At 37.7% G+C, this 26,380-nt stretch overlaps 2 protein-coding genes across 2 annotated transcripts in view; one reads left to right on the top strand and one right to left on the bottom strand.

Moving 5' to 3' along the window:
• The window catches only part of LOC306870991 (substance-P receptor-like), a gene marked incomplete at both ends in the record, with an annotated part of 31,861 nt that extends 22,605 nt beyond the window's left edge, over positions 1-9,256 (bottom strand). Inside the window, one exon of the mRNA XM_079418627.1 lies at positions 8,850-9,256. Within this exon, the coding sequence (XP_079274753.1) occupies positions 8,850-9,256 (407 nt within the window). The remainder of the gene's footprint in view (positions 1-8,849) is intronic.
• Positions 9,257-13,009: 3,753 nt separating this feature from the next.
• On the top strand, positions 13,010-22,590 carry LOC306871138 (tetraspanin-15-like). Its single transcript, XM_079418856.1, has 8 exons — positions 13,010-13,361; positions 16,268-16,453; positions 16,561-16,635; positions 16,721-16,816; positions 17,394-17,510; positions 19,265-19,315; positions 19,733-19,849; positions 21,088-22,590. The coding sequence occupies exons 1-8, from the start codon at positions 13,275-13,277 to the stop codon at positions 21,412-21,414; spliced, it is 1,056 nt and encodes a 351-aa protein (XP_079274982.1). The 5' UTR covers positions 13,010-13,274; the 3' UTR covers positions 21,415-22,590.
• The last annotated feature ends 3,790 nt before the right edge of the window (positions 22,591-26,380 follow it).

Here is a 26,380-nt window from a genome sequence, read left to right as displayed (position 1 = left end):
TCTGAGAAGTCTAGGCCAACTGGGACTTTGCACTTAACATGAGTCAGCCTGCCAGGTGGTACAATTACATATTTTGGGCCAACTGTAACAACAGCCTCGTGGCTCGTGAGAGAATGTTCCTGAATGAAGCTCACCTGGAAGGCTGCTGGTGCATTGGCAAGTCCAAAAGGGATGCGTACCCATTCATATAATCCCCAGGGGGTCGTGAATGCTGTCAGGTATCGGGACCCTTCAGCCATAAATCCCTGATGGTAGGCTTTCCCCTGGTCTAGGATCGAAAACCATCGGTAGCCCCCGAGACTGTCAATGAGGTCCTGGATCCGGGGAAGTGGGTGCCTATCTGGAACTGTCTTTTGATTCAACAACCTGTAGTCAATACACAGTCTCAGGGTGCCATCTTTCTTACGAACACACACTACAGGGGCTGCATAAGGAGACTTTGACTTGACTACCCACCCCCGAGCTAGCAAGTCCTGGATGTATTCCTTCACCTCTTTGTACAGGGGTTTTGGGATGGAGGCATATGCTCGTTGAACGGGGATATTGTCCTTCAAGCTGATTGACATCTGATGGCTTAGAATACACCCAATATCATCATCTCCCTGTGCAAAGGATTTTGACTCTTCATAGAGCATTTCTCTGACTAATTTCTGCTGTTCTTCTTCTAGATAACTTACGTCAGCAGGCGGGTGTCACAAATTGCCTGCCCTGAAATTTTCCTTCTCTTCTTGAAGGACTGCTCCTTCTGTCTGCCTCACTGGTATATTAACGCCACTCTCCATGTCTTTTTGGATGACGTGGACTATGGGTTGAATCCTCCCCAGGGGCGTACATCGACGAATGGTGACTTCACTTGCAGTAAGATTGTTCAAAGGGACCTTGACGTAGGGCCAGTCATTCCCTTCTATCTCCATCAGCCCTTCTCCAATGTCTAGTTGTGTCAGTGATGTACTCTCGTCACCAGATTCAAACAACACTACTGGCTCTGAGAAGTCCAGGCCAACTGGGGCTTTGCACTTAACATGAGTCAGCCTGCCAGGTGTTACAATTACATCTTTTGGGCCAACTGTAACAACAGCCTCGTGAGAGAATATTTCTGAATGAAGCTTACCATTGAATTGGCCTGTTCATCTCTAATATTCAGAGCCACCTTCAGTTGTTCTGCAAATGCTCGTAAGCCCTGTTCTGTGTCCATCTTTCCCCGTATTATCTCTTCAATGACATTAAACCCTAGTAATGGCCTCTCTAATGGCATCTTACCTACGAGGAAAGGAACTTTAATAGTTCAATTTGGATAGTCATTTCCCTGTAGGTTCACTGTCAACTCTATCCATCCCTCGAAAGGAAGCGGATCCCCATTAACAGCTGAAACGCTTAAGTCACCCCCGCCGACTATCTCAGACAGGGGTCGAAGGACTTGATCTGGGACGTATCTACTTTTCCAATTGTGATCAATTATACTAACCTGTGCCCCTGTGTCTAATAGAGCACTTACTGAGAAACCGTTTATATGACACTTAAGGACAGCTTTCTTTCCGATGAGCTGGGCTACTCGGTCACAGAGACCTTTGTCTTGGGCATAACCGTGGGTAGGGGCCTGCTAATCTTCCTGACCCAGGTACTTCCTCAATAATTTGGGGCTGAGGTTGTTCGGTCACTGCTCGCCCCCCATCAGTGGCCGTGGGTCGTTTTCCAACACCCTATCTCTCCTTAGACAGCCCACTGCACGATGTCCTTCCCCACCACATAAAAAACAATGATTGCAAGAGGTCTTTGCTACTACATTTGGGACATACCCGTCTCTGTTGCTTTTGCTGTAGCTGGAAATCGGTAACTTTGCACTGACTTTCAGTTGTCTTTCCCTTTGCAAGTGATTCAGCAGTCTTTGTAAGAGCTTCAATCTGTGCACTTAACCAACAAATTTTCTCAGTTTGATAATTTTGTCTGTTGCAGTCTATTTCCTTACCTCGGTTGGACTCACACTGGGCACTGAGGGCATTTGAAACTCTTGGGCATGAAGCATGTCCCAGCAGACGTTGTCTTTCACTCTCATCACTGGCTATCTGGGTTACTTACTGGGAGGAGTGCTTCATCTGTCACCAACCGGTTCATAAGCAGGGGTTTCAATTCTGTGCGAAACTGGTTGTACTTTGCGCCCATGCCCTGATAAACTGTTCTCAGAGACACATTTTGAATTGTTTGTTCATCATATTCCAGGTCTGTTGCAGCCTGTTTAGACAGAAATATGAGTTTTTGTTTCAGTCCAATCAGTCTATACAGAAATTGTTGGGGAGTCTCACTGTCATTCTGTCTGCCATACATTAACTCCAGAAAGAGCACTGAGCTACTTCTCTCATTCAGATGTGACTGAAGGAAACTCTTTAACTCTGGGATTGTTTGTCCATCCTTGTTCACTCACGTCCTTAAAGTTTCCTGGCTTAATGACTCTCAAGACTCCTCTGATGATGTCATTTTCACTGTGGTTTGCTGCAAGTCCCTCGTCTATTTGCTTAGTTAGACTTGTGTATCTTACATCAGAGGTACTGTCACCGGGAGATCATACTTTCCCCTTTCCCACCATTGAGCTGCTCAGGTACAGCTGATTCCAGGTCTGTTGAGCCTGATGAAGACCTGAGGGTCGAAACGTTGCTGTTATTAAATTCATTTGGAGCAGCTATTTTCAGTGTGCGGACTTCTCTCCTTTTTCTCTGCTCAGGTTCACTCACAGGTAAACTATTGCTAATTTTGGGATAATCTGATTTGCTTGGGTTAGCATTGATCTTGTATTGCATTAATGTTCTACCTAATTCTTCGTAACAGTCTACCATCTGATGGTATTCCATCTGTTGTGTTTGTGTGTCAGTGGTAAGTGTAAGCTGTGTCAAGTAACTCAGCTTCATGCAAAACAGTTTTTACATTACGTTTCTGGATTATTGCATCAACACTGTCTTTCAACAGTAACAACGGAGAGAATCCTCCATCCTCTAACTCAAGAAGAGATTCACTGGACATATAAGCAACTATATACTCAAAGCAGCACTCCTCGTCAGTCACGTCCAACCTGCTTTTTCCTGTCTGCAGTCGGCTCCAGATGATCCACCAAGCTGATCAATTCATCATGGGTGAGTTGATGAAGTCTTTTCTTGATTTCCCAAACTGTTACTTTTCTCTTGCCAGAGGCCATCTTTTGAAGATCTCGCTGTTGATGGGTTCACACTTGGCTCGCACCACGCTGCACCACTTCTCCACAGCCAGGAAACTCCTTCACTCTAATGCCTTGGTTCTCCTGCCACCGTTGAGCTGCCCTTCGTGGTCCTCGCGCTGATAACCCATCACTTGGCTGTTCTATGGTTCACTTGCATTGGATCTGCATACCAGTAGGTGGCACTAGATCCCAGACGAGCCCCCAAAATCTGTAGCACGCCCCCTGTCCAGGTGGCAATACTGCAGTTAAATCTACTTGATAGAAATAATGAGACGGACAAAGTTGGTTGTTATTTAAAGTTGAGCCGCTCTAGTAATGACAGTCTCTTCCTCGTGGCTCACCGTTACCATAGCAACCCTGGACCACACACCGTCCCCACAAACTGTCCACTCAGGATATTTCATATCACAAGAAAGTTGTAGCAATTTTAAAGAAAATCATCAACAAAGAGGAGCAGATATTATATGCATAAATACCTATATAATCAATTGTAAGAAATAAACATACACATTTAACGTATATACATATAAATACATGTGATCAAACAATCAGGGTGTCACATGTTCAAGCAATTATTGTCATGTATGCAGGATTCTTCTTTCACACAAAGGAACAATTTTGTCTCTTGTGAATGGGTGGACCCTTATGTTTGTTTACCCATGGAAAAAAGTCCCAAAAAAAAAAATTTAGCTAAATTAGCTTCTGATTCTAATCCCTATGGTCTCATTTGACAACATAATCTGGTTTACTATATTAACTCCAGGCATTAAAGGCATTAATGGAGTTTTTTGTGACACCCTCCAAGCCAATGTTAAGCAGAGTTCTTGATAAGGTTGACTGGTTCACTTCTGTTTCTTTATTAGAAAATTGTCTCTGTATCTCCTTAAGTGACTACTGGCCTCTCTCTGTGACTTCATTAAAAATTTGTTTGTGCAGAGAGTTTTGAGGAACAAACCTTTTGTACTTTTATTCCCTTCTCCTGATTTTTAATTAGTCTCTAACTTCCTGGAATACTCTAGTCTAATATTCACAACTGTCCTTTAGATTCACAACCTGAATAATGATCCATTTATTTTAATAAATCATAGGTTCAAGCCAATTGTTAGGCAGTTGTGTCCTTGTTAAGACAATTGTTTTTCCTCTGTGTAAATTTAGAGCCCCTGCATGGAATGAATATTTATGCATATGGAATATTTCTTCCTTTTTCTTTGTCTTTTCTTTTCTTTCTTTTTTTTGGTAAACTATGTGACATTGAAATAAAAATTCTGTCACCATTCACTCACCTTTATTTTGTTCAAACCCCACATAACTGACTTTCTTCAATGTCAAAAAGTCAATATGAATACAAATCTTTCCCCTTTCATTTTGATTATATGGAATAGCATGTGCAGAATATTGCCTGCTCTTTTCCATATAATGTGACGAGTCGGCTGCCTCCCCCCTTATTGTCATCACCACCCCGTCCCGTATTCGCCGCCCTTCACCAGGCTTCCGACGGGAGTGGGTGTGTGAGAGGAGGGGCGCTGAAACAGCCAGGGCTGGTGGCGTGTGATGAGGCGCACCTGATGTGAATAGAGCCTCATCACCGCCGCCGTTTAAATGCCGAGCGCGCCTCTCCTCTGGAGATCGGTCTCTTCCCCGTGCATGCACGCTGGTGTCCTCGTGGGTCCAGGAAGGGAGCGTCGAGTAGGAAGACTGCCGCACCCGTTAGACGGCCGACGGGCCAGGATGCCGGGCCGTCGAGTCCCCCAGATGCTCCGGGGGCTTAAGAGAAGGATGTCGCCGCTGAAGGAAGCTGCCGCCACTCGCTCCCGGACCCGAGAGGGGAGCGCGTGTGGCCACCGGACTCCGCCCCTTCCCTGGACCCTTCCCTCCTGAACACTGCCCTCCTTCACAAGCCCCACAGCACGACGAGGACACCAGATCCCCTGTTTATTTTGGACACTTTTCCTCCTTTGGACACTTTATTTTAATATTTTTGTTTAATAAAAACCACTCCAAGGCCTGACGCCACGCTCACTGTGTCTGTCGTTCGCTCCTCCCGCCACAATAAAAAAAAAAAGTGAAAGCGGAAAGATTAGCTCCTAAATGACAAAAAAAGCATCATAAAAATAGTTCAAATTGTGAAGCAATATGACAGCCTTGAATGTTATTCACTGAAAATCTTCCACTGTAGCAAATATTGCACCACTGACAGCGTGATGTTTGTTTTTGTTAGAGGAAACTATTGCTTTGAATTTCCTTGAAATTCAGTGCCTCAAAGTATAAAAGCAAAACATCAAAGAGAACAAAACGTCAATTTGACATTCGCAATTCAGTAAAATGAGAGAACTTCCACTCCACTGATAATGGGAAAACCTTACAGCTAAACCACCAGCAAGCACAAGCACACACACAAGCTTATAAGTGATGGGCAATCTGATTTTTTCCCCATGAATTTGTTTTCAGCCTCTCCAGTCATGCTCAGTTAAAGTGATGTCCTGAAGGACAACATGATTACATACAGTGCGAGAAAAGATGAGTGAGTAATGAGGAACTGACAATAGACTCATGGCAGAGTCTCCAGCAGGTGAAGAGGTCAGACGCACCACAGACATACATTTGAGCACATATGTTTGACATAAGTGGAGCTCAGAGCAACAGATCATCGGTCTGAACAGCGACAGGGCTAAATCAATAACGACAACATGCTAGAGGGAGCAGAGACGGACAGTGTGGTTACACAATGTGATGCTTGCAGTGCTTTTCTTTCAAATTTAGCTTCTGTCTGGTAATCTGATTAAGAATCTTATTCCTGCCACACATGACAGTTTGAACCTCTGAGCCATGCGTCGTTTCACCAGCACGCAAATGCTCTTTAGCATGCCGTCACAGCTCAACATTGAGGACTCTGTGCTTGTCAGCACCTTTACATGTTTTTACATGCAAGAAATTAAATAGGGAAGAAAAAACAGCTGAGATGCGTGAGAGTGTGAGATGTTATATTTGGACAGAGAGGCAGTCGTTTATTGCTAATAAAGCATGTAACACAATTATGTCACACACTGCAGCTCAACCTAAGTGATCTGTTTGCACAGAGGTGACAGCCTTGCTACTGTTTGTGAATGTACACCCGTCTGCATGTGTTAACAAAGCAACTCTGACTCAACCAGAGCAACAGAGCTGAAATCTGGGCAGGAAAAACACATCAGCCAAAGTGCCTAGGAGAGATTTTGTATTGGAATAATTATTTACAACTGGGTTTTACTGGATGATTTTTATACTTTTATGTACGGTAAGGCAAAATAAAGAGCAATATCCATGTAAATAAATATTAAAATATAAATATAATTAATATTATACAATACGATTTAAATATAAATAAATAACAAAAAATATAATACATAAAAATACGTTTTTAATTTTTTGAACGTCTTTGTTATTATGCTTTCATTTCGCTAATGCCTTTTTTTCTCATATTGTGATATACATTCTAGTAAAATGGGTTAGTGAAAAGAAAACAATGTAGGGAGGAGTTTTAGTTCTATCCAGATGTTTATTGGATGAAGGCCAATCTGAATGTAAGCTTGTATTCAATTGCAAGAATGGGGCGGGTTTAAGTAGACTAAATGATTGGAGAAGTATTTTGATATTAGGAAGATCCAACTATGATATTTTGATTTAAAAATATAAAACTAAATTGAAAAATTAAATACATGGATGATTTGTTCACAATATTATAAATAGCATGCATTTACAAAATAGATATAGGGTGCATTTTCATTTTATACTGACTTTAACTGTTTCATCTAAAACAATTTAAGTTTTTTCAGAAACCAAGCATTCTGAAAATGCTAATTAAATGTTATTTCTACATTACATCTTTAGACATAATTCAATTTTCAATCCTCCTATTGCCCATTAGTTGATAGTAATCAAATCACTGCCTGACAGAAATCACTTAAAACTGGCAAAAGATAAAACATGCTAAAATTCTACTGAAACATTCTACTCCTACAACTACTCGGAGTGCTTACTCTGTAAATGCCTTCTTTACAAGAAAAATCAAGGCATTTGCTTGTTTGTAAATCCATGATTAATTTGCTGTGTGCTTCATGTTTAGATAGAATGTAATCTTGGCTTGCTTTTTTTAAAGAATCTTCCTAAGATAAATAACCCTCAAGTATTTCCTCTATAAGGACCTGAACACACACAGTGTAGTCTTCCCTTGACGCCTGCTCTCCATCTCCCCCATGGGTCTCTCAGGTAATAGAATTGTAAAGAAGTTCATGTGTCTGCATGTAGATAGATGAAAGCAGGCACTGTTTTTGAGTATTACCTCTGCTGTGTCAAAAGGTTGGAAAAATTACATTTTAGAACAGGATGAGGAAAGGTCAGTCTTTACCTGGAATCCAGCCCCACTTGTGAATAATCACTTACATGGTAATTGAATGAAGAAACAAGGCAGACGCAGCACTCTTACAATTACCTCATCCCTACTCAACCACACACACACACACACTAAAGAAATTAACATTTCTAAACAATGACTATGGAAGGTTATGAGTGGGATTATCATCTATCATATGACATCACAGACAAATGACCTCTGCCACCTATGTTCTGATCATTCCTAATATGAACCTGAAAAGAGCTACACCATTATACTTGTGTTTGGATTGTAAAAGCAGTACTAATCATTAAACAATTATTAGTATCAATATCTAGCATTACTATTACTGCACATCCATAGTAACCATATAAGTAGTCAATAGTAGTAAGATGCCCCTACCTTAATTAATTTATTTTGACATTTCATTTGAATATCAACCTGTGTAATTAATACTCAGCCAGTCAAATAGTTTTGAGGTTGATTGATCAATTTTGTGTTTATAGAAAATAGTGATATTGTATAATGTTTGTTGAATACCAAAGTAGTGTATGTGTGTGTGTGTATACTTGTTTATGCTACATTGTGGGGAACCAACGTCCCCATGAGGATAGTAAAACCTGAAATTTTTGACATTGTGGGGACCGGCCTGCAGTCCCCATGATGAAAAAAAAAAAATCTAAATAGTAAATGATGTTTATCTAAAAGTGTAACAATACAATCAGTTTTTCTGTATAAAACTAATAGAAGTCTATGGAAAGTCCCCACAATTCACAGAAACAAAGGTGTGTGTGTATGTGTGTTCTTTTTTCTTCTTCTTTTAATAGCACATTGGCTGATGCATCATCGTGATAAACTTATATTTAAACATTACAATTTAAAAGTAGGCTAAATGCACAATGTTAAGAGGATCATCTTCCCCCATACCCTAACATAGGCTAGTTAAAGTTACTGATGTAAAACCATAATAAATGAATATGGAAACTACTAAGCAGTAAAAGAAGCATCAGGAAAGCAGAATCTTTTCTGTTTTTGACCATAATGGTGGCCAATACCAAATGCCATTATTTTCTACAGTCGGAAGGAAACTACCATGGCCATTTTTGTAAGGGGCTTCTTAAAGAATGAAACTAAGTAATCATTTAAATGTTGCGCGCTTTTTACTTTTATGTATTGTGTACATTTTTAAACAACAAAACATGCAAAGAAACCCAACGTTTCCTCACGCGCACTGCTGAGATCCGCGCGTATGTGAATGGAAACGATTGAACTTACCTGTCGAGTGCAATCGCGGTCATTGAATATATAGAAGCGAAGACCGCGGCTATGGGAAAGAAGTTGTGGAATCGGCAGTAATAGAGTCCGAAATACCATTCATTGTGCACGGAGTAGACAAAGTTTATAACGGTGTTGAATGCGGACATTGACGCTTCAGCGAATGCCAAGTTCACGAGGAAATAGTTCGTCACGGTTCTCATGCGTTTGTGCGCCAAAATGATCCATATCACCGTGACATTGCCCACCACGGAGACGATGACAATTGTGCTGTAAGCCACTGCCCAGAGCACTATTCTCCAAACCGGTTGCACAAACTGGTTCCAGTATATCTCGGTTTCATTCTGTGCAGTGGAGTTGGTTGTCCAGTTACTTTGGAAGTCAGTGGAAGTGATGAGCGAATCCATTACTATTAGGGAAAAATATTGGGTTAAATGTGATTAAAATAATACGTTTTGGCTGGATGTCGTATTAATGTTCAATCGACCATGTCTCCTTTTGAGAAAAAAGTCAAATTATTAAATTTCATGACGCAAAAAGAGTTCAGATTCGTGTCCCTCAGTTGTATTCAATGAGAAGGCAGAAAGAGCCCTGTGATTTTACCAAAGAAGACAAGACAATAGATCGCAACGCTGTGCTCCTTCACTTTTCCTCATCACGAAACCAATTTTAGCTCTCGGTTACACGCACCTCGCTCCCCTGAGCGTCACTGCCAAGTGCGCAGCGCGTGCCAAAAGAGAAGTCGCGCGCACAAACGAGCAGATGCTGTGAACACGCGCTTCTGAGAGAAAACGAATGGGACTCGTCCTTTCAAATGAAGTTCTGTTTTTTTTTTTGTTTAATACGAAATATGAGTAATCTGCATATTTGATTCAGAACGCGCCAGGTGTGCCACGCAGGTTGGAAGATGATTTTGGTGGCGCGCTGACGACGTAGGCTTATGAAACAAAAAGAATAAACGTGTCATTGGAAATGCTTTTTTCTCTCTCTTGAATATGGGATATGATTAATTCACAGCGCATCTTGTAAATTCAAGTTGGAAGATACTGTGTGGTGCTTTGAGGTTGGACAGAATATTCTAATACGAGACTTCAAGTTACGATATATTCATAACAATGTCAGTGATTTGATATGATGCATTTTGCAAGATCCTATTCGCATTAAACCACTTAGTTACCTATCCCAGCTCATTTCAATTTGACACAAGTAATCAGTAAAAGCTCACGGTCCCCACCTGGTGGTTCCATCTCAGTTTAAGCTCAATCTGTCAGTCGGTTAAGACAATGCATGATAGACAATGCTAAATATATATTTTTTATTATTTTTATGATAAGTTGTAAGCTATTTGGGCAGCCTCAGAATCAGTTGGAATACTATCTGCAAGCCAACATTTGCCCAACGTCAGTGGTGTACCTCACTGAGGCTCTGAATGGGCACAAATCCCTACATCCATGTTCCAACATTTAGTGACAAGCCTTCCCAGAAGAGTGTAAGCTGTTATGGCTGCAAAGGAAGGGATTAATGTTTTTTTTTTTTTTTTTTTTTTTTTGTGGGGTCGTATAAAACATGAGGCATGTTTTATATGTTCAACAAGATGCAGGACCATCAGTAAGGCCAGACCCTGACGTTGTGTGTCATGCAGCCATTCCATCCTAGAGGTTTTTCCTGGGGTTCTGGGGAAAGGCTTTTTGGAGGCCTTTCAAATTATGGACATTGCTTGCTTTGTACAGCGTGTTCTCATTCTTTTGGGCATAACTTTCCTGTCATCATTCAGCATACAGAATACACACATTATTCAAGTGTATGTGTTCATGTAACAAGAGATGTTTTGATGCTATGATTCAGAGTAAGCCCAGGGAACTGCCCTTTACAGAGCACATTTTCAGCATTTTAGTGAATCACTCCTTTGACCATTACATGGGCATTTTTTTGGTGTTGCTGTGAGGTGTTGTTAACTTTTTTCTTTTTGCATTCAAAGTGACTGGTTTCTGTAGCTCTATAATGATTTAAAATAAACATTTTTTTACATAATCACACACTAGAGAAAAGATTTATGGTACTATCTTATTTTTGCTATTATAGTTAGTTTGTTTTCTTCTTGTGAAAAAACTCAACAAAAGGACTCTGCAGGCATGCAAATTATGTTGTAGTGGACCTCTTTTATGATAATCAATTCAATGGGTTTAGAAGGGCTGGAAAGCGCATCACATGCATTACATGAATTGAAGATTCCTCCAAGAACCTATGTGGGACTTAGAGAAGCATGTAATTGTGATGTGCTGTGACAACTCATCAATGTTAAATAACACGTAACATTACAGCATCTGGGTTGCAGATATCTAATTTCACCTACACATATGGGCATATTTTTATTTCCTTAATAGTTTTTTAGTTATTATTGTTTTGTTGATTGTATAAGATATTTTCTTTTATTAAACCGGTCAAGATTATCTTGAGAAAATTGGTTCACTTAAAGGATTGAATGCAATGCAGAAAACATATCTGGGCAATCCTTTAATGCTCTCGTCTTTTGTCAGGCTTGTGTGTACTCTACCTTTTGATCATAGCAACATAATATCCTCTGGTGAACAAATCAAGATTTGGCTGACCACTGGTTGTCAACAAGACAGAAATCAGAAATTTTATTTCACACACCAATTGTCATCTACATGGGTCACATTTAATACCTTGAGAGAAAAATTAGTAAAAGAGAAGGCCAACAATCTGCCCAATGCTGAAGGACCTTCATTCATCTTAAAAATATCCCAGTTCTTATAAGCTCAGTGTCTCTCGATCCATTTGGACATGTGCAAATTCAATGCTTGCAATAAAAATGAAGAAGTGGTTTGTTTATTATTGTCCATCTATCCAGTGCTGCAACATTGAACTGAATTTAATAGAATGTGGAATGGCAGCTTTGTTCCACAGTAATTGGATGTAAAATAACTGCTATTTTTATTTTCATAAGGGAGAGAAAACAAGCAATTTTTCAATTTTTTTGAGTGTTAATTTTCCCCTATTTTCTCAAACTATGAAACTAATAAATATTGTTTTGTCAATAGACCTTGGAGTAGCACCTTAATTTTTAGACAGGAATGAAAATGAGGCTTTGAGGGATAGAAATGCATGCATTCATTTGTTTAACAACATATTAATTGTTCAGTTGACAAAAAGACATTCAGAAAAATAATAGACAAAAATGTTAAATTCAATCATTTATTTATCCATTAAAATATTGATAGTATCCTTCATGGTGCATTTTGTACGTTACTTTGCTATAAAAATTCCATAACACTGAATATTACACACTTAATAAGAGTGCAGTTATAGATTTCATTCAGGTCAATAAACATGTCAATAATATGGCAGAGAATAATACTCTAAATGTATTTTTAAAAGATCCTCTGAGAGTTTGCGCTGCAGTGAAAAGCTGGAGGCAGGACTGTGAAGACTTTTGAAAAATGTAATTACAACCACAAAGCTACCTGAGAGATAATCAATGTCTGTGAGCATGCTGTGTATGTGAATGGAAAAAATTAAATTTTTCACAGGATTTTCTGTGAAACACGGATATAATGCCATAAAACGTCAACAACAAGTAGGCTACTTCTAAAGCTATTGATTAAAGCTATTGTGACACATCATACAGAGATATTTTCTTTCCAGGGCATATTTAAGACACTTTAGTTCTTTAAGCTAGACAAACACGTCTCCTTTTATAAAACAGATCATCAACTGGCTGTCATGGGCATGTAAAGTCAAAGGATATGTCAAGACATCGGGTTTGATGGGAGTTTCAATAGTCTTTAGAAGGAAATTATGTAATCAGAATTGCACTCAAGCATATTTGGATGTCTTTTTTCAGTCTCTTTGTTATAAGAGAGTGTCAAAGGAAGTATTTCATTTTATTAATCTATTAAAGCATAAACAAATATCTATAAATATAGATAAGCTCAGATATAAATATCAGATCTATCTATCAGGCTTCAGATCTATCTATCTATCTATCTATCTATCTATCTATCTATCTATCTATCTATCTATCTATCTATCTATCTATCTATCTATCTATCTATCTATCTATCTATCTATCTATCTATCTATCTATCTATCTATCATTTTAAATGTGCTGGCCCTTTAAAAGGTTTGTCCAGCACGTTGTTCGGCGGGACGGAAGTTGTTATTTGGGATAAGAGTTACACCTTGCAGCTACTGATGTGCTCTTTAAAACAATTCATAGGATTCGACAGCTAAGCTGAACATTTGATCAAAATGTTTATTATGCGTTCAGACGGGTCTTAGGCTTTTTAAATCAGGCTGCCGTCTCTCCAAGAACAAAGGCTAATTGAGTTTTATTAGCAGCTTCGGCTAACATCTGAATGCATGGAAATCTCAGGCTAACTGAAACCAATTAATGCTGTCACCATGCCGTCTTACGAAGAATGGAGAAAAACCATTCACTTCTATTATTTCGTTAAGTTCTCTCTAAATGTCTATTCAATGCTGTTCTCGGTAAGTGTAACGTTACGTTTAAAATGAAAGCTGTCCTAGCATTGCTTTGTTTCTCCCTCACATACTGTAAACACACACACTCGCACTGAATGAGTACGCTCATGTGTTTGTGTTGAACGTGTAGGTATTATTAATAAATAACTTTATTATTGGTAACAGGGACTGCATTTACCGGGTCATTTAGAGATGCGTGCTAGTTTCACTTTAAAAATTAAAGTGTCTCAGTAAAAGCAATAGACGCGTCTCTGACAGATTTAAAGGCGCAGGACGTTGTTATGTTTCTGTAAATGTGTCACATTGTACTTATGGCAGTGAATGGATTCTGTATTAACATTGATTTGTTTTTATGGTTCCTGAAAATTGTTGGAGACTATAATAATATTGAAATGATATGGACTTGGTCTGTTTATTTTCTTTCCTTCCTTCCTCATCCTCTTTATCTGTATAGATCAGATTGTATATATAGAACTGTTCAATAGGGATGCAAACTACATTGGTTATTGGGACTTTTTTTTTATATATATATCAAGAAAATATTGGGCATTTATTGACCAACACTAAATATTTAATGCATTCTGCCTAGATGTATTGTGGGGAAGTCGTGGCCTAATGGTTAGGGGTCCGGCAGGAATTGTAGGTGGGGGGAGTGAATGTACAGCGCTCTCTCCACCCTCAATACCACGACTGAGGTGCCCTTAAGCAAGGCACCGGACCCCCAACTGCTCCCCGGGCGCTGCAGCATAAATGGCTGCCCACTGCCCCGGGTGTGTGTTCACTGCTGTGTGTGTGTGTTCACTGCTGTGTGTGTGCACTTTGGATGGGTTAAATGCAGAGCACGAATTCCGAGTATGGGTTACCATACTTGGCCGTATGTCACGTCACTATTATAATAATAATAATTAAAAAAAAAATCATATAATCATACCTTAATGTGAAGGGATAGTGATAGATTATGGCAAAAATGTATAAAAAATGTAATGCACGTTTATGCACATTTTAAAGTAATATTAAGGCAGCGGCTATTTGCACTGTGCAAATAGCAATAGATGCTATGTACACTCTGTGTATCAATTAGATACTATTTACACTGTGCAAATAGCACATTTTTTAGCTATAGATACTATTTACACAGCGCAAATAGCGATTCACCAAGTGAAAATAGCAGTATTTTTAACGATATGCTATTTACACTTAGTGCAAATAACTATAGATTCTATTCACACTGTTAAAATAGCAAGATTTTAACAAGCAAGATTTATACTACTTATTGCAAATAGTGGCAATATGCACCTCAGTATTGTAGTACATTATAAAACAGTACGCAATAATAACGTATTGAGTGTAAATTATAATTTTAATTCAAATTATTAAATGGATGCCACCTTATTGGGACAATAAAGCCCTCCCTACACCGACCCTATCCCTACACGATACTTTTATTTTCAACTTTTTGATTATTTCCTTCATTTTTATTGAAAATGCCTTTCTGATGCTATATGAGAAAAGTTCGGCAAAAGGCGGGTTTGAACTCGGGTCGATCGCGTCAGAAAGCACATGGCTTACCATCTACACCACTGAAATTGATGTGAAACAAACATCTTTTTTTAGTGTTGACTATCCTAATCACACCTTAGTGGGCGGAGGTAGTGTAAATAGCCTTTGCCAACAAGGCGGGCTATTTGCACTTAGTGTAAATAGACACTCCGTATTAGGAAAGGTTGCTGTACTTCATTCAAAAATGTACATTTTGTGCATCATTACATGTGCACATAACACATTCAGATACACTCTTAAAGGGACAAGAGAGAGGACCCCCACTCCCCTTTTTTGGGGGACGTAAAAAATAAAATTATATGATTAAAAACGTTTTTATTTTTTTACTGTATTTATACAGTGATATGTTGCTTAATAATTAATTAATTAATATTAATGAATAACTATTACCATTTGTTTATTTTATTTTAATAATGAACACAGTGTTCTGCTAGACTCACTAGTCTTCTGTTTTCTCACAGGAAATGCAATAAGTCAGTGCCTTATGGGATTATCTTGACTATTAGAGTTTTGGGGTTTTTGGAACATGATGATACAAGCAGAAAAGCCTCTCAGGATACTCTTCAAATCATCCTTTCTCTTCCCCTTCTCTACTCTTAAAGGAACAGTCTACTCGAAAATAAAAATTCTCTCACCACTTACTCACCCTGGTGTCATTCCAAACCTATATGAAGAAAACATTTTGAAGAATGTTGGAAACCAAAACCAAAAGAAAAAATACCATGGAAGTCAATGGAACCCGAAACGGGTTGGTCAATAACATTCTTCAAAATATCTTCTTTTGTTATGGAATTTTCATTTTTGGGTGGACTATCCCTTTAAGCTTGTCTCATAGCCTTTACGCTTTCTTTATTGGGCATCCCTAAAACACTACCATTTATCAGTGAACAGAAAATAATTGAAGATGTCAGGAATCTGAAATTGACAGATGACAAAGTTAATCATACAACAAGATTTATTAAATTAACCTTCTAGGAAGAACAGTCAGCGAAGAAAATTGCAAATGAAGTGGTTTCAATTAGTTTGCTGTGTGCTAATATAGTCTTTTGTTAGGATACAAATTGATATTAAGACGGCTACATCAATCTTCTTTATGATTTGCATCATTTTATTTACATTAGTTGTGCGTTTGAGTTCAGCACAGGGATTAATGTGAGGAACACAAATGATTCATTGTTTGATTTTACATCAGATGACTGATCTGCATGACTTGGTTGTGCATTGAAACATTGATTTCAACTTTATATCTTTGCTGCATTTCTGATTTAATGATGTAAACGTAATGTTATGAAATGATGTAAGATGATGTGACTTGTAGGGATGTTTTACCAGACCTGCCCTTGTTTCTTTAGTTGCTCGGTCTGTGCGTGCTCTGTATCGGTGTGTATGCAGAAGTGGAGAGGCAGAAGAATCGCACCCTTGAGGGGGTGTTTTTGGCTCCTGCTGTGGTCCTCATACTGCTGGGTCTCGTCATGTTCACTGTGTCTGTGATGGGTATGGTGGGATCCCTCAGGGACAACAAGACTCTGCTGCACATGGTGAGTGTTTCTTGTCTGGTCATATGTGTGTTTATTCAGGAAAGACCTTCTACCATGTTACTTTTGGATTTTTTTGTGCTATGACTTAAAGTAAACTTCTTGTGCAGTTTCTGTGTGTGCTGTGTGTTCTGCTGGCTCTCCAGGCTCTTGCCCTCATAATTGCCCTGATCTTTGAAAAGACGGTAAGACGTAAAGAAACATTGAGAGCAGAGGCACTGTTGAGTTGTATGGTCTGTTGTTAATGATTTAATTTTTCTTTGTCTTTAGACAATAAAATTGTTTCAGAACAGTATACGAGAAGGAATCAAGCACTACTATGATGACCTGGACTTCAAAAACATATTGGACTACGTGCAAGAGAAGGTTGTTTACCAATATTATTACTGGAATCTAAGTGAATTATACACCCACGCCGATATGGTCTACGTCAAGTCAGCCATAAATAATATCCATCTTTCTGGCAGAAAAATATAATTTGTCAATTACAGTCACATGCATGCACAATTTTTTTCATAACACAGGCACACAAATGCTCAAATTTTGAATGGTTCTTTATCCCAGCTTTCTACACATTTTAATAAGGCAAAAATAAAAATGCTTTTACTCAATAAGGATGCATTTAATGAAGTTTAAATTGTAATAATATTTCACAATATTACTGTTTTTACTGTATTTTTTTAAGTAAATGCAGCCTTGGTGAGCATAAGACACTTATGTCAAAAACAAATTCTTACTGACCAAACTTTGTAATGATAGCATATTATATGTTTATATTTTCAATATTTTGTAATAATTTTTATAATAGAAAAAAATACTGCATAGTCATATTTGTTATTGTTATCATTATTATTCATGCTAAGAAGAAAGTATCACTCAAATTATAATTAAAATTCCCATTTTAGGCTGCTTTTTTATCACAAGCTCACTTTGTCTTTTTTAGTTTTCTTGTTGTGGAGGAGATGAGTACAAGGATTGGGAAGTAAACCAGTACCACTTCTGCAATGGCACGAGTCCCTTGGCCTGCGGTGTTCCCTACACCTGCTGCATACGTCAAAGTGTTAGTCATTCCGTGCACTTCTCCCAGTCATGATACATTAATCAGCGCATACGTCGCCCCTGTACATGGTAGTCTGATGAGAAAAGCCTGCATCACAGGCTGTTTTTCATGAATTCGCCGGTAATCTTTTCTTGCTGAAAAGAATGTGCTTTTTTCTTTTTGCAATGGAAGCAGTCTGACCCACAGGTCTGTGAGTACAGGGAGCTGATTTCTGAGATTTTTTCTGGTGGGTTTAGAGAGCTTTCTAGTAAATGCTGTTCCCTATGAGTCAGATGAGAGTGCATCATGATGGAGAAAATTTAATTTGCCTGCCCTGCACTGCATAGAGTCTGCTCTACTGTTTATGAGTGCCCCTTTCTCTCTCTCTCTCCCTCTCTCTGAGTTAATAAATGTTGATTGGGCACTAATACGCGGTTCTCCTTTTGGTATGACAGCTCACTGCAGTGAAAGAGCACAGAACTTTTCAGGCTAAGAATCAAAGACTACCAACATGATCAAGGCTTCGGATCATTAAGCAGTTTCAGATATTTGACTACAGATGTTTCTTTATCAGCTGCAATCCTAATAGCACAAAATGCCAAAAATGGCACAAGATGGGTCCAAACATTCAGTAATCTGATGTAGCGTTTTTCTGCCCAGGATTTGATAGAAAATCTACAAACACAGTAAAATGTGTTAAAAGGGTGTACTATGCTCTTATTGGTTGCTGAAAGCATAAGGATAGTTCACGCAAAAATGAAAATTCTGTCATTAATTGCTCACCCTCATGTTGTTCCAAACCCGTAAGACCTTTGTTTGTCTTCAGAATACAAATTAAGATATTTTTGATGAAATCCGAGAGCTTCATATAATTACTCTTGAATGGACTATATGTGGACTATTTTAACGATGTCCATAATATCTTTCAGGGCCTTGAACGTCTCTGTTGCATTGCTGTCTGTGTAGGGTCAGAAGGCTCTTAGATTTCATCAAAAGCATCTTGACTTGTGTTCCGAAGATGAATGAAGGTCTAATGGGTTTGGAATGACATGAGGGTGAGTAATGTCTAATTAAAGACAGAATTTTCAGTTTTTGGGAGAGTTATCCCTTTAAAATTCTGGGAAAATCTAGAACTTTCTAATGTATCCTTCATCTCCATCTATTTCAATTCACATCATCTTAAAACATGGCATCCATTTTTTTTAGAAAGCTGAGGTAGAATGTCACATGGTATGAAATGTATAAGAAGAATTGGAATGGGCTTTTGGGAAGAGGCAGGTTTAGAGTCTATTTGTAATCTGATTAGATGGGCTCCCTGCTCATCAGTCCTATTACAGATTCCATCACTGCAATGACCCTCTGCTTTAAAGGTTACATCAACATGCTTATAAGTGTGTGCTGGAATTCCATATGCAATTCTGAAACATAAAATTCATTTTAAGCTTTTTTTGTTTCTGTTCATTTATAAAACTCTTGTTGGGAAAACTCCATCATATTTACAGTCACTTCTTAATATTCATAATACAAGCCGTAATCTACGCTCTAGTAGTTTCATAAATTTTGGCATACCTAAAGTCCGTCATTGTAAATGAGAACTGGTTCTCAACTGACTTACCTGGTTAAATAAAGGTAAGTCAGAAATTAAACCAGAACACAACATTTACAGTTAGCCAACACTCTTCTGCACCATCAGCATCACATTGACCAAATGTCACTTGAAAAGTTTTTCAAAAACTAGTTTTACTAATGAGTCCTTGTGTGTTTATTTCTATCAGGTCGGAGAAGTTGTGAACACACTCTGTGGCTACAAAACTATCAACCAGCAGGTAAAATGGAGCTATCTAAGGTCCACCTTCTCACAATTGCCTGCAACCAGCCATCACTGAATGATGTTAAATGACTTGCGTCATTTTATATAATACTCGCTCTCATATCCAGCGATGCATTTGGAGAGATCATTTGCCGGACCTTGACACTTGAGATTATCTTTAAAGGAGAAGCTGTGACAGGAAAACAAAAACCTCCGATAGCCATATAAAGTGCAATCATCTGTAATGGTGGCATCATTCAGTTGTTTGTCCCATAGATAAAAACCAAGCAAATAACATCAGACCAGCACCACATCTATTATGCCATTACGATGGACTCTAGTTGTGATATTTTAACCTCGTATCCGTCATAAAATCAGAGCATTACCTGCCACCTGGACCGAATTTGATTTCTTTCTCTCTTCTGTATTACAGCGTGAAACTTTAGATGGCATAATTCATGTGCGTGGCTGTATCCATGCTGTGAACCTGTGGATGGGAGACAACATTGGAGCTACTATTGGAATTTGCTGTGCGGTTGGACTACCCCAGGTTTTATGATCATCTTTTCCTTCTTGTGCTTACTGTTTATTTATATCATCCCATCCTGAAATATATGTATCTCTTCATCGTGTATTTTTCCTTCTGCTCTTTATATCTCCCCTGGCATTCCACATTTCCATTTTGATTGCCTACTACCTATTCAGTTTGACTCTTCCCTCATTAGAGAATCCTCTGGCAAACAATAAATTATAGAAAATGGGCATCTGCACTGACCAGATGCAAATGCCCAATGAGGGGTGAATAACTCTCGGAGAAGCTGCTACCCAGTCTTGCTAAAGCACAAACTTTGAAACATTTTTCCAAAATAACTAGCCTGCTCATCTCTCTCTCTCTCTCTCTTTCTGTCTGCTGAGTTGAGGGAAGAGGTCACATTAAATACAGGCACATGGCCATGCCGGCACATACCTCCATTAATGCATTAATCCTCTAATTAGAGCAGAGGAACAGTCCACTTGCACAAATATGATGGAGTGTGTGACAAAGATCCAGTCTAGTAAATCAAAGTATAGTTGGATTAATGATCCGCTTCTGTTTATGCATGGTATTACTGTATATTTTATAATATGCTTTTACGTAAATCAAGGATTTGTCTTTATAAATGACAAGTGAAAAGTATAGATTTGAAAATTAAAATAATAGATATTACTCTTCTGATCCAAAAAGTAAAAATAAAAAATTGGTGAGTACATATACTATACATGCACATTACATGTACATGTATAGTATATGTTTCTATTTTAATATATTTCAAAATGTAGTTTATTCCTATGATTGCAGAGCTGAATTTTCAGCGTCATTTCTCCAGTCTTCAGTGTAACATGATCCATCAGAAATCTTTCTAATATGCCAAGTTGGTGCTCAAAATGTCTTATTATTATCAAAGTTTATTACAGTAGCTCTGCTTAATATTTTGTGAAAATCACAACTTTTTTGTCAGGATTTTTTTATGAATAAGAAAGGACAGCATTCATTTGAAATAGAAATCTTGTGTAACTTGTACTTTTCATCAATTTAATGTGTCCTTGTTGAATAAAAGTATTAATTTTGTTAAAAAAAAAACTTACCCCAAACTTTTGAATTGCAGAGTATTTATTTATTTGGTGGCTTTAGTAACAATAAGCGTAACCAGCATTCTGTCTCACTTGCAGATCAAGTGTAAAGAGTTCTTTATGATCCATCGCCAAAAAATATCTCTTGACACTTAACAAATTTAATGTTTCTTTTAGCTTCTTGGTATTCTCCTGAGCTGTCTCTTCTGGAATCTTTTGGTGGAGATGAGTGAGTCTGAAGACATGGTGGACTTTAAGTTCCTGAAAGGTGCCGGTTTTAAGTACAGCGATCTGGACCTCTCGGGTGCTGGATGGTGTATGTGTCTACCTCGTGACGGAGGCTACCTGCCTGTTCCTGTAACAGAGCCTGACACCTGGGCTCCAGACCCCATCCCTTTTGACCTGGAACAAGAACAGCCCAAAATATCCTTTACACATTCACACCTGAAGAGCCACATAGCAGAATCAGGTATGGGAATGGATGAAGTGGACAATCGAGCTTAAGAACCACAAAGAAAAAGAGGCAGCGTCTTTTATTTTTATTTAATTGTGATTTTTATATAAAAAGTTCACACTGTGTGCTAAGATAAAGTGAGTTAGTTGCACTACATGTTGGTAAAAATGTTTTTTTTAGGCATGAAAAAAGGAGAGGTTTGTATAAAATGTTTGATAATAGATGGAATCAAGGTAAGAGATCTCCACCTGCTTGTATTTATCAAACTTTTAAGAACATATCACTTCAAATGCTGTTTACATAGTCCATTGTTTTTCACCATTTTAGTTCGTTCTGTGTCTTATGGGATTAAGGGAATTTCTTTTATTAGTCATTTTGTTATATATAATAATTCGTAAGGTGCATAGAAAGGACTCTATGAATTAATTGTTGGCAATCAATTAGGCTTATATTACGATGACTTCAGGGAAATTGGTAGCTTTGGAATTCGTCAAAGATTATCAATGTTGTGACTGGCAGATGAAGCTGGACATTCATCTCTAGTAGATGCATTGTTTCTAAAAACTTTTATATGCACATTTGAATTGTTTTTGCATTACACTATTGTCATGAGCCCAACTTTCCAAGAAAAAAGGAACATTTGGGATTATTATGGATCTGCTTTCTCTTTTAAAAAGCATGAGGTTTGTGTAATGCTGACATTCTTTGTTAATGGAAATAAGTACTAATGACATTTTTATTTATCAAAGTGTTGCCTTAAGTACAACAGAAGCTTTTTCCCTGAGTACCTCAGGCTATTCTACAATAGCCACATTCATTTGCAGGTAATTTGTAGGTAGAACTTTTTAAGTCCTGAGTCCTGGCCTTGACCACTACTTGAAGTTTCATTTGTCTTTAAGTAATTAACTTAACTGTCGTGAACCTCTGTTTTAAATGTGTAGTTCAAGTTTCATCTTTATTACTGTTTGGGAAGATTGAAAAAAAAAAAAAAAAAAAAAACCTTTAGCTTGAATGTTGTCATAATTACAACTGTCTGCCATTAATGTATAAAACCTGCCTTTTAGTTGTCAGTAGTCATTTTGAAATACCTCACAATCGCACCTCTTTGCTAATCAACCTTTTCAGGATGTTGCTAAAGATGGACTGCTGTGCTCCAGCTAATGTAGCTCTGGTTTTGTAGTAATATTAATGTGACTTTCAATAAATTTTGCTTGAATTAACCTTTTAAGGATGTCTCTCAGGTTTATTCTGCGTTGTTGAATAAAGCCCGGAAGTCTCTCAAGCCTTTTAGTGGAGTGATAAGTGGAGCTGTGAAAACTTCTAAGGAGCTGGGGCTTGTGGATTCTTGGAAACTGGCCGCCTGAGCTCTTGAATGCATGAGCCGTTTTCTAGTGCATAATCACACTTTTTAAGTTGTTCTGGAGAGTGAATGTTGCATAATGACATCCCAGTGGTTCTGGCAATAGTGTAGATGATTCTGTAAGGCTAATGTATCTTCCCAAAGCACTCAAATTGCATTTAAGGACTCCGATAGCAACTTGGCATATTAAAGCGAGTCTTATTGATGCTGCTTTCCGAGCATCATCATAACACATCACTCACATTAATTCCTGTGTGGAGCAATCTATCTTAAACCTCTCTCCCATTATTTCCTCACTTATGGTGATGGCCATCAAGAGGTTTTATGTGGAATAATTATAGCCGGTGTCTCAATGGGAGGAAATGAACTGCAGCACTGAAAATAACACTTCGTGCGCTGAAAGCAGGGAACAAAATGCATCCACGCTAGCGTAATTATGATAATAATAACAGCATTAATAACAGTAATTAACAATTTCTGGCTTGAGGGAGGCACAAGGATTGGTTCTTGGTTTTATCAGATGGATGAGTGCATCAAAAGAGGATGAGGCTAGGAGATCAAGTGATGCACTGCAGATGAATTGTCAGTGCTCGAGTAGATTTTTTTTTTTCCTGTTTGGCATCCGAAAAATCTGGAAAGCTGCAAAAAATGGCTTATCTTACTTAGTATTTTTGTCTTGTTGCTAGTCAAAATATCTAAAAATTCTTAAATCAAGATACTTTTACTAGATAAGCAAAATGACTTAAGATATTTAGTCTTTTTTCCAGGGCAAAAAAACTAAATTAAGTGCATTTAGTAAGATAAGCCATTTTTTGCATTAAATGGGAAGAGAGTAAAATCCCAGCTTTGAAGTTCTTGAGAAGAAGGTAAGAGAACCTGGTTATTTACTGATTTACTCTTGGAATAGGAATAATTCACCCAAAAATACAAATTTGCTTGCACTCAAGAGACATTTTACATCATTTGGCTCTCATTCTGATGGCACCCATTCACTGCAGAGGATCCTGTATTGCTAAATTTTTCAAAACTTGTTCAGCTAAAAAAGAAATGAAAAAAAAAGATCTACATCTTTGACCTGAGGGTTAGTATATTTTCAGCAATTTTTCATTTTTGGGTGAACTATTGCTTTAACAGTGAGGCAACGCAGTGAGCCAGCAAGGGCAAAAAGGTCAGGTTTGATCGCAATATAGAGAAAAATATAGCTTTATCCCCTCCCCAAGGTTTTGATGTTGTTCAAATTGACATTTAATTTCAAGCAATTATGCTTATTGGTGGACAGTTGGTGACTCAAGTATCTACAATTTCACATAGTAATTATTATGCTGCTTCTCTGAAAGTGTAATACAATATTTAAAAGGCTGTGCTGTTTGTTTGTGTCTAATAGAGGGGGAATACGGCTTATTGCGGCTGCAGCTTAAAATGCTGTGTCTCTTTATCAAAGTAATGAACCCAGCGCATCTATCTCTTTGGGGACTGTGAGGAGAAAATATTTTCTCTACAACAGGGATTTGGAGGTTTTGTTAAATCTGGATTAAGATACATTAGTGTTGACCTGAGATTGGCGTCTTTGAAATAAACACCTTAAATGTCAAGAGAACACATTAAACATTAAAATTCAGTTGCTTGTTTTGTTGCTAAAAACAATGAATAAATAAATAAGCAAGCCCATCTTTTTTTATTGTCTATCATTCTGTACCCAGAACATTTAATATGTGAAAAGAGCAAAAAGCGCAAAAAAAAAAAATGGTAAGTATCAGACTTAAATGAACCTAATAAGATAATAAGGGTACAATTTGAACTGCAAATGATAGAAAATAGGTTCAAAATTACAGTGCTGGTTTTCTAGCACCCGTGCCCTCCAATTCTCTGTATAGCCAATTTTCTTGTTTCATAAGGTGTTATAGAAACCTGCATCTTTAAGGTCAAAATATTTGAATCAATCATTGCAGAATTTATAAGTTGGTGCAAGCGACATCCATATTGTTAATGTTTTCATTATACATTTCAGACTTTGGTTTGCTGGCATTCATTCTTCTGAAGTTTACTACAAGTGTAATAGCTATGCACTGCGCCTTGCCTTGCTATTATCCCTGAGGTAATGCGCACCTACTCACCTCATCTCATCATCTTCTGACAAAAAACCCATATGGTGCTATCACCGAACGAATCAGACTGGGACTGCCGTGCTCCGGACAGCAGAATGAATCCAATCTCGCCAATGAATATCATTGAGTGTCCCTGATTACACACACAAATGCAATGCAAGAATTAAGTGGATTCTGTCCACACAAAGAAAATGGCTTTTCATATGCATCAACGTGCTGCTGCTTCTGGAAATATTCAGTTTGCACAGATGATTGAGAGCTGTCTTGAATGATGAGTGGCAGTTATGGAATGTGTTCCTAATGGATTGTCAGTAAGGACCATGTGTGGATGATGAAGGAGTGACTGATTGACAGTTATATTAATGCAATATCGCATAGTCTGCTGTATTGTTTAAAAAAACAAGGCTTTATCCATTTCCATTAGTAATTTCCATTTTTGACACAATTTGTCAGTTCGTCAAATTTGTATGAACTTTAAGAGGCCAAACAAAAAAAAACTATATATATATAAAATACATTTATGTAAAATAAATATTGTTCAAATCTATTTACATATTTACTGACAATGTGCACAATGCACATTTCTTAATATTAAGCATAAAATGTGTTTGAATGTCACTACTGAGGAAGATCGTCTGATTGTTTTGAATAATATCAGTCTTTAAATGCAAGATATTTAAAGTGTACCTGAAGTATACTTGCAATAATTCCACTTTTGCGCACACAAATGCTTCAGTATGTCTTTAGTTGCATTAAGCACAAAATTAGTTGTAGCCTATATACCAGTTTAGTATACAAAAAGTACAATTGCAGGGTATTTCTATTAAGTACATAAATATGTAAATGTATTTGTAGTATACTTAGCAATAGCATGAAACAAATTTATTCTAAATGCATGTAAGTATATTTATTTTTCTTATAAGTTTTTCGTGTCACCAAGCAATACGTTATGTTGTAAGACATTTTACTATAAAAAGTTGAATACAGAAATTTCTTAAGATAAAAATTATATTTGCACACTTTCTGATTTTCTTTGTGGAATATGTAATGTCCAGAATGAATGTGTTGTGCTACATCTGTTGTTCCTCTGCTAGGACATCTGTGTGCACTGCAGGGCAACTTGATTCATGTCTATTATTAAAATAAATTGATTAAAAATAATTTGAAAAAATGCTCATAAAAGTGGTGTTAGATCTGAGAAATATTCTTTGTGTTTGCAGATGTCACTTGCTTTGATATTTGGTTTTTAATGCGATAAAATGAACACATTTGTCATATTACAGTGCCCAAATAATTATTGGGTACTGTTTATAGTTGTAATCAAACCGTATGTTTGATTAACCCAAACAGGTCTGCTTTATACGTAATTCTTTATTAACAAGATTCAACAGGAATTGCAAAACCTGAATCCTGAAGGATGAGGTCATCAGTAACGCAGGTTATCTTGAGTCTCTATTTGTTATTGATTGTGTGTGTGTGTGTTTTGATGGACACAGAGCATTGAGCTTGTGCACTCAGTTCAGAATCTGTTATAAATTGGATTTTTCTTAG

This window comes from Barbus barbus (assembly GCF_936440315.1).
Source record: "Barbus barbus genome assembly, chromosome: 6".
NCBI lineage: Eukaryota > Metazoa > Chordata > Actinopteri > Cypriniformes > Cyprinidae > Barbus > Barbus barbus.
The sequence above is the reverse complement of the archived record's forward strand: the minus strand, read 5'-3'. Positions and strand labels throughout refer to the sequence as shown.

Coding starts and splice junctions, on each gene's coding strand:
- LOC306871138 (XM_079418856.1), top strand. CDS start 13,275: ATGCCGTCTTACGAAGAATGGAGAAAAACCATTCACTTCTATTATTTC. Junction 16,817..17,393: donor TGGACTACGTGCAAGAGAAG/GTTGTTTACCAA, acceptor TGTCTTTTTTAG/TTTTCTTGTTGTGGAGGAGA. Junction 19,850..21,087: donor GTGCGGTTGGACTACCCCAG/GTTTTATGATCA, acceptor TGTTTCTTTTAG/CTTCTTGGTATTCTCCTGAG.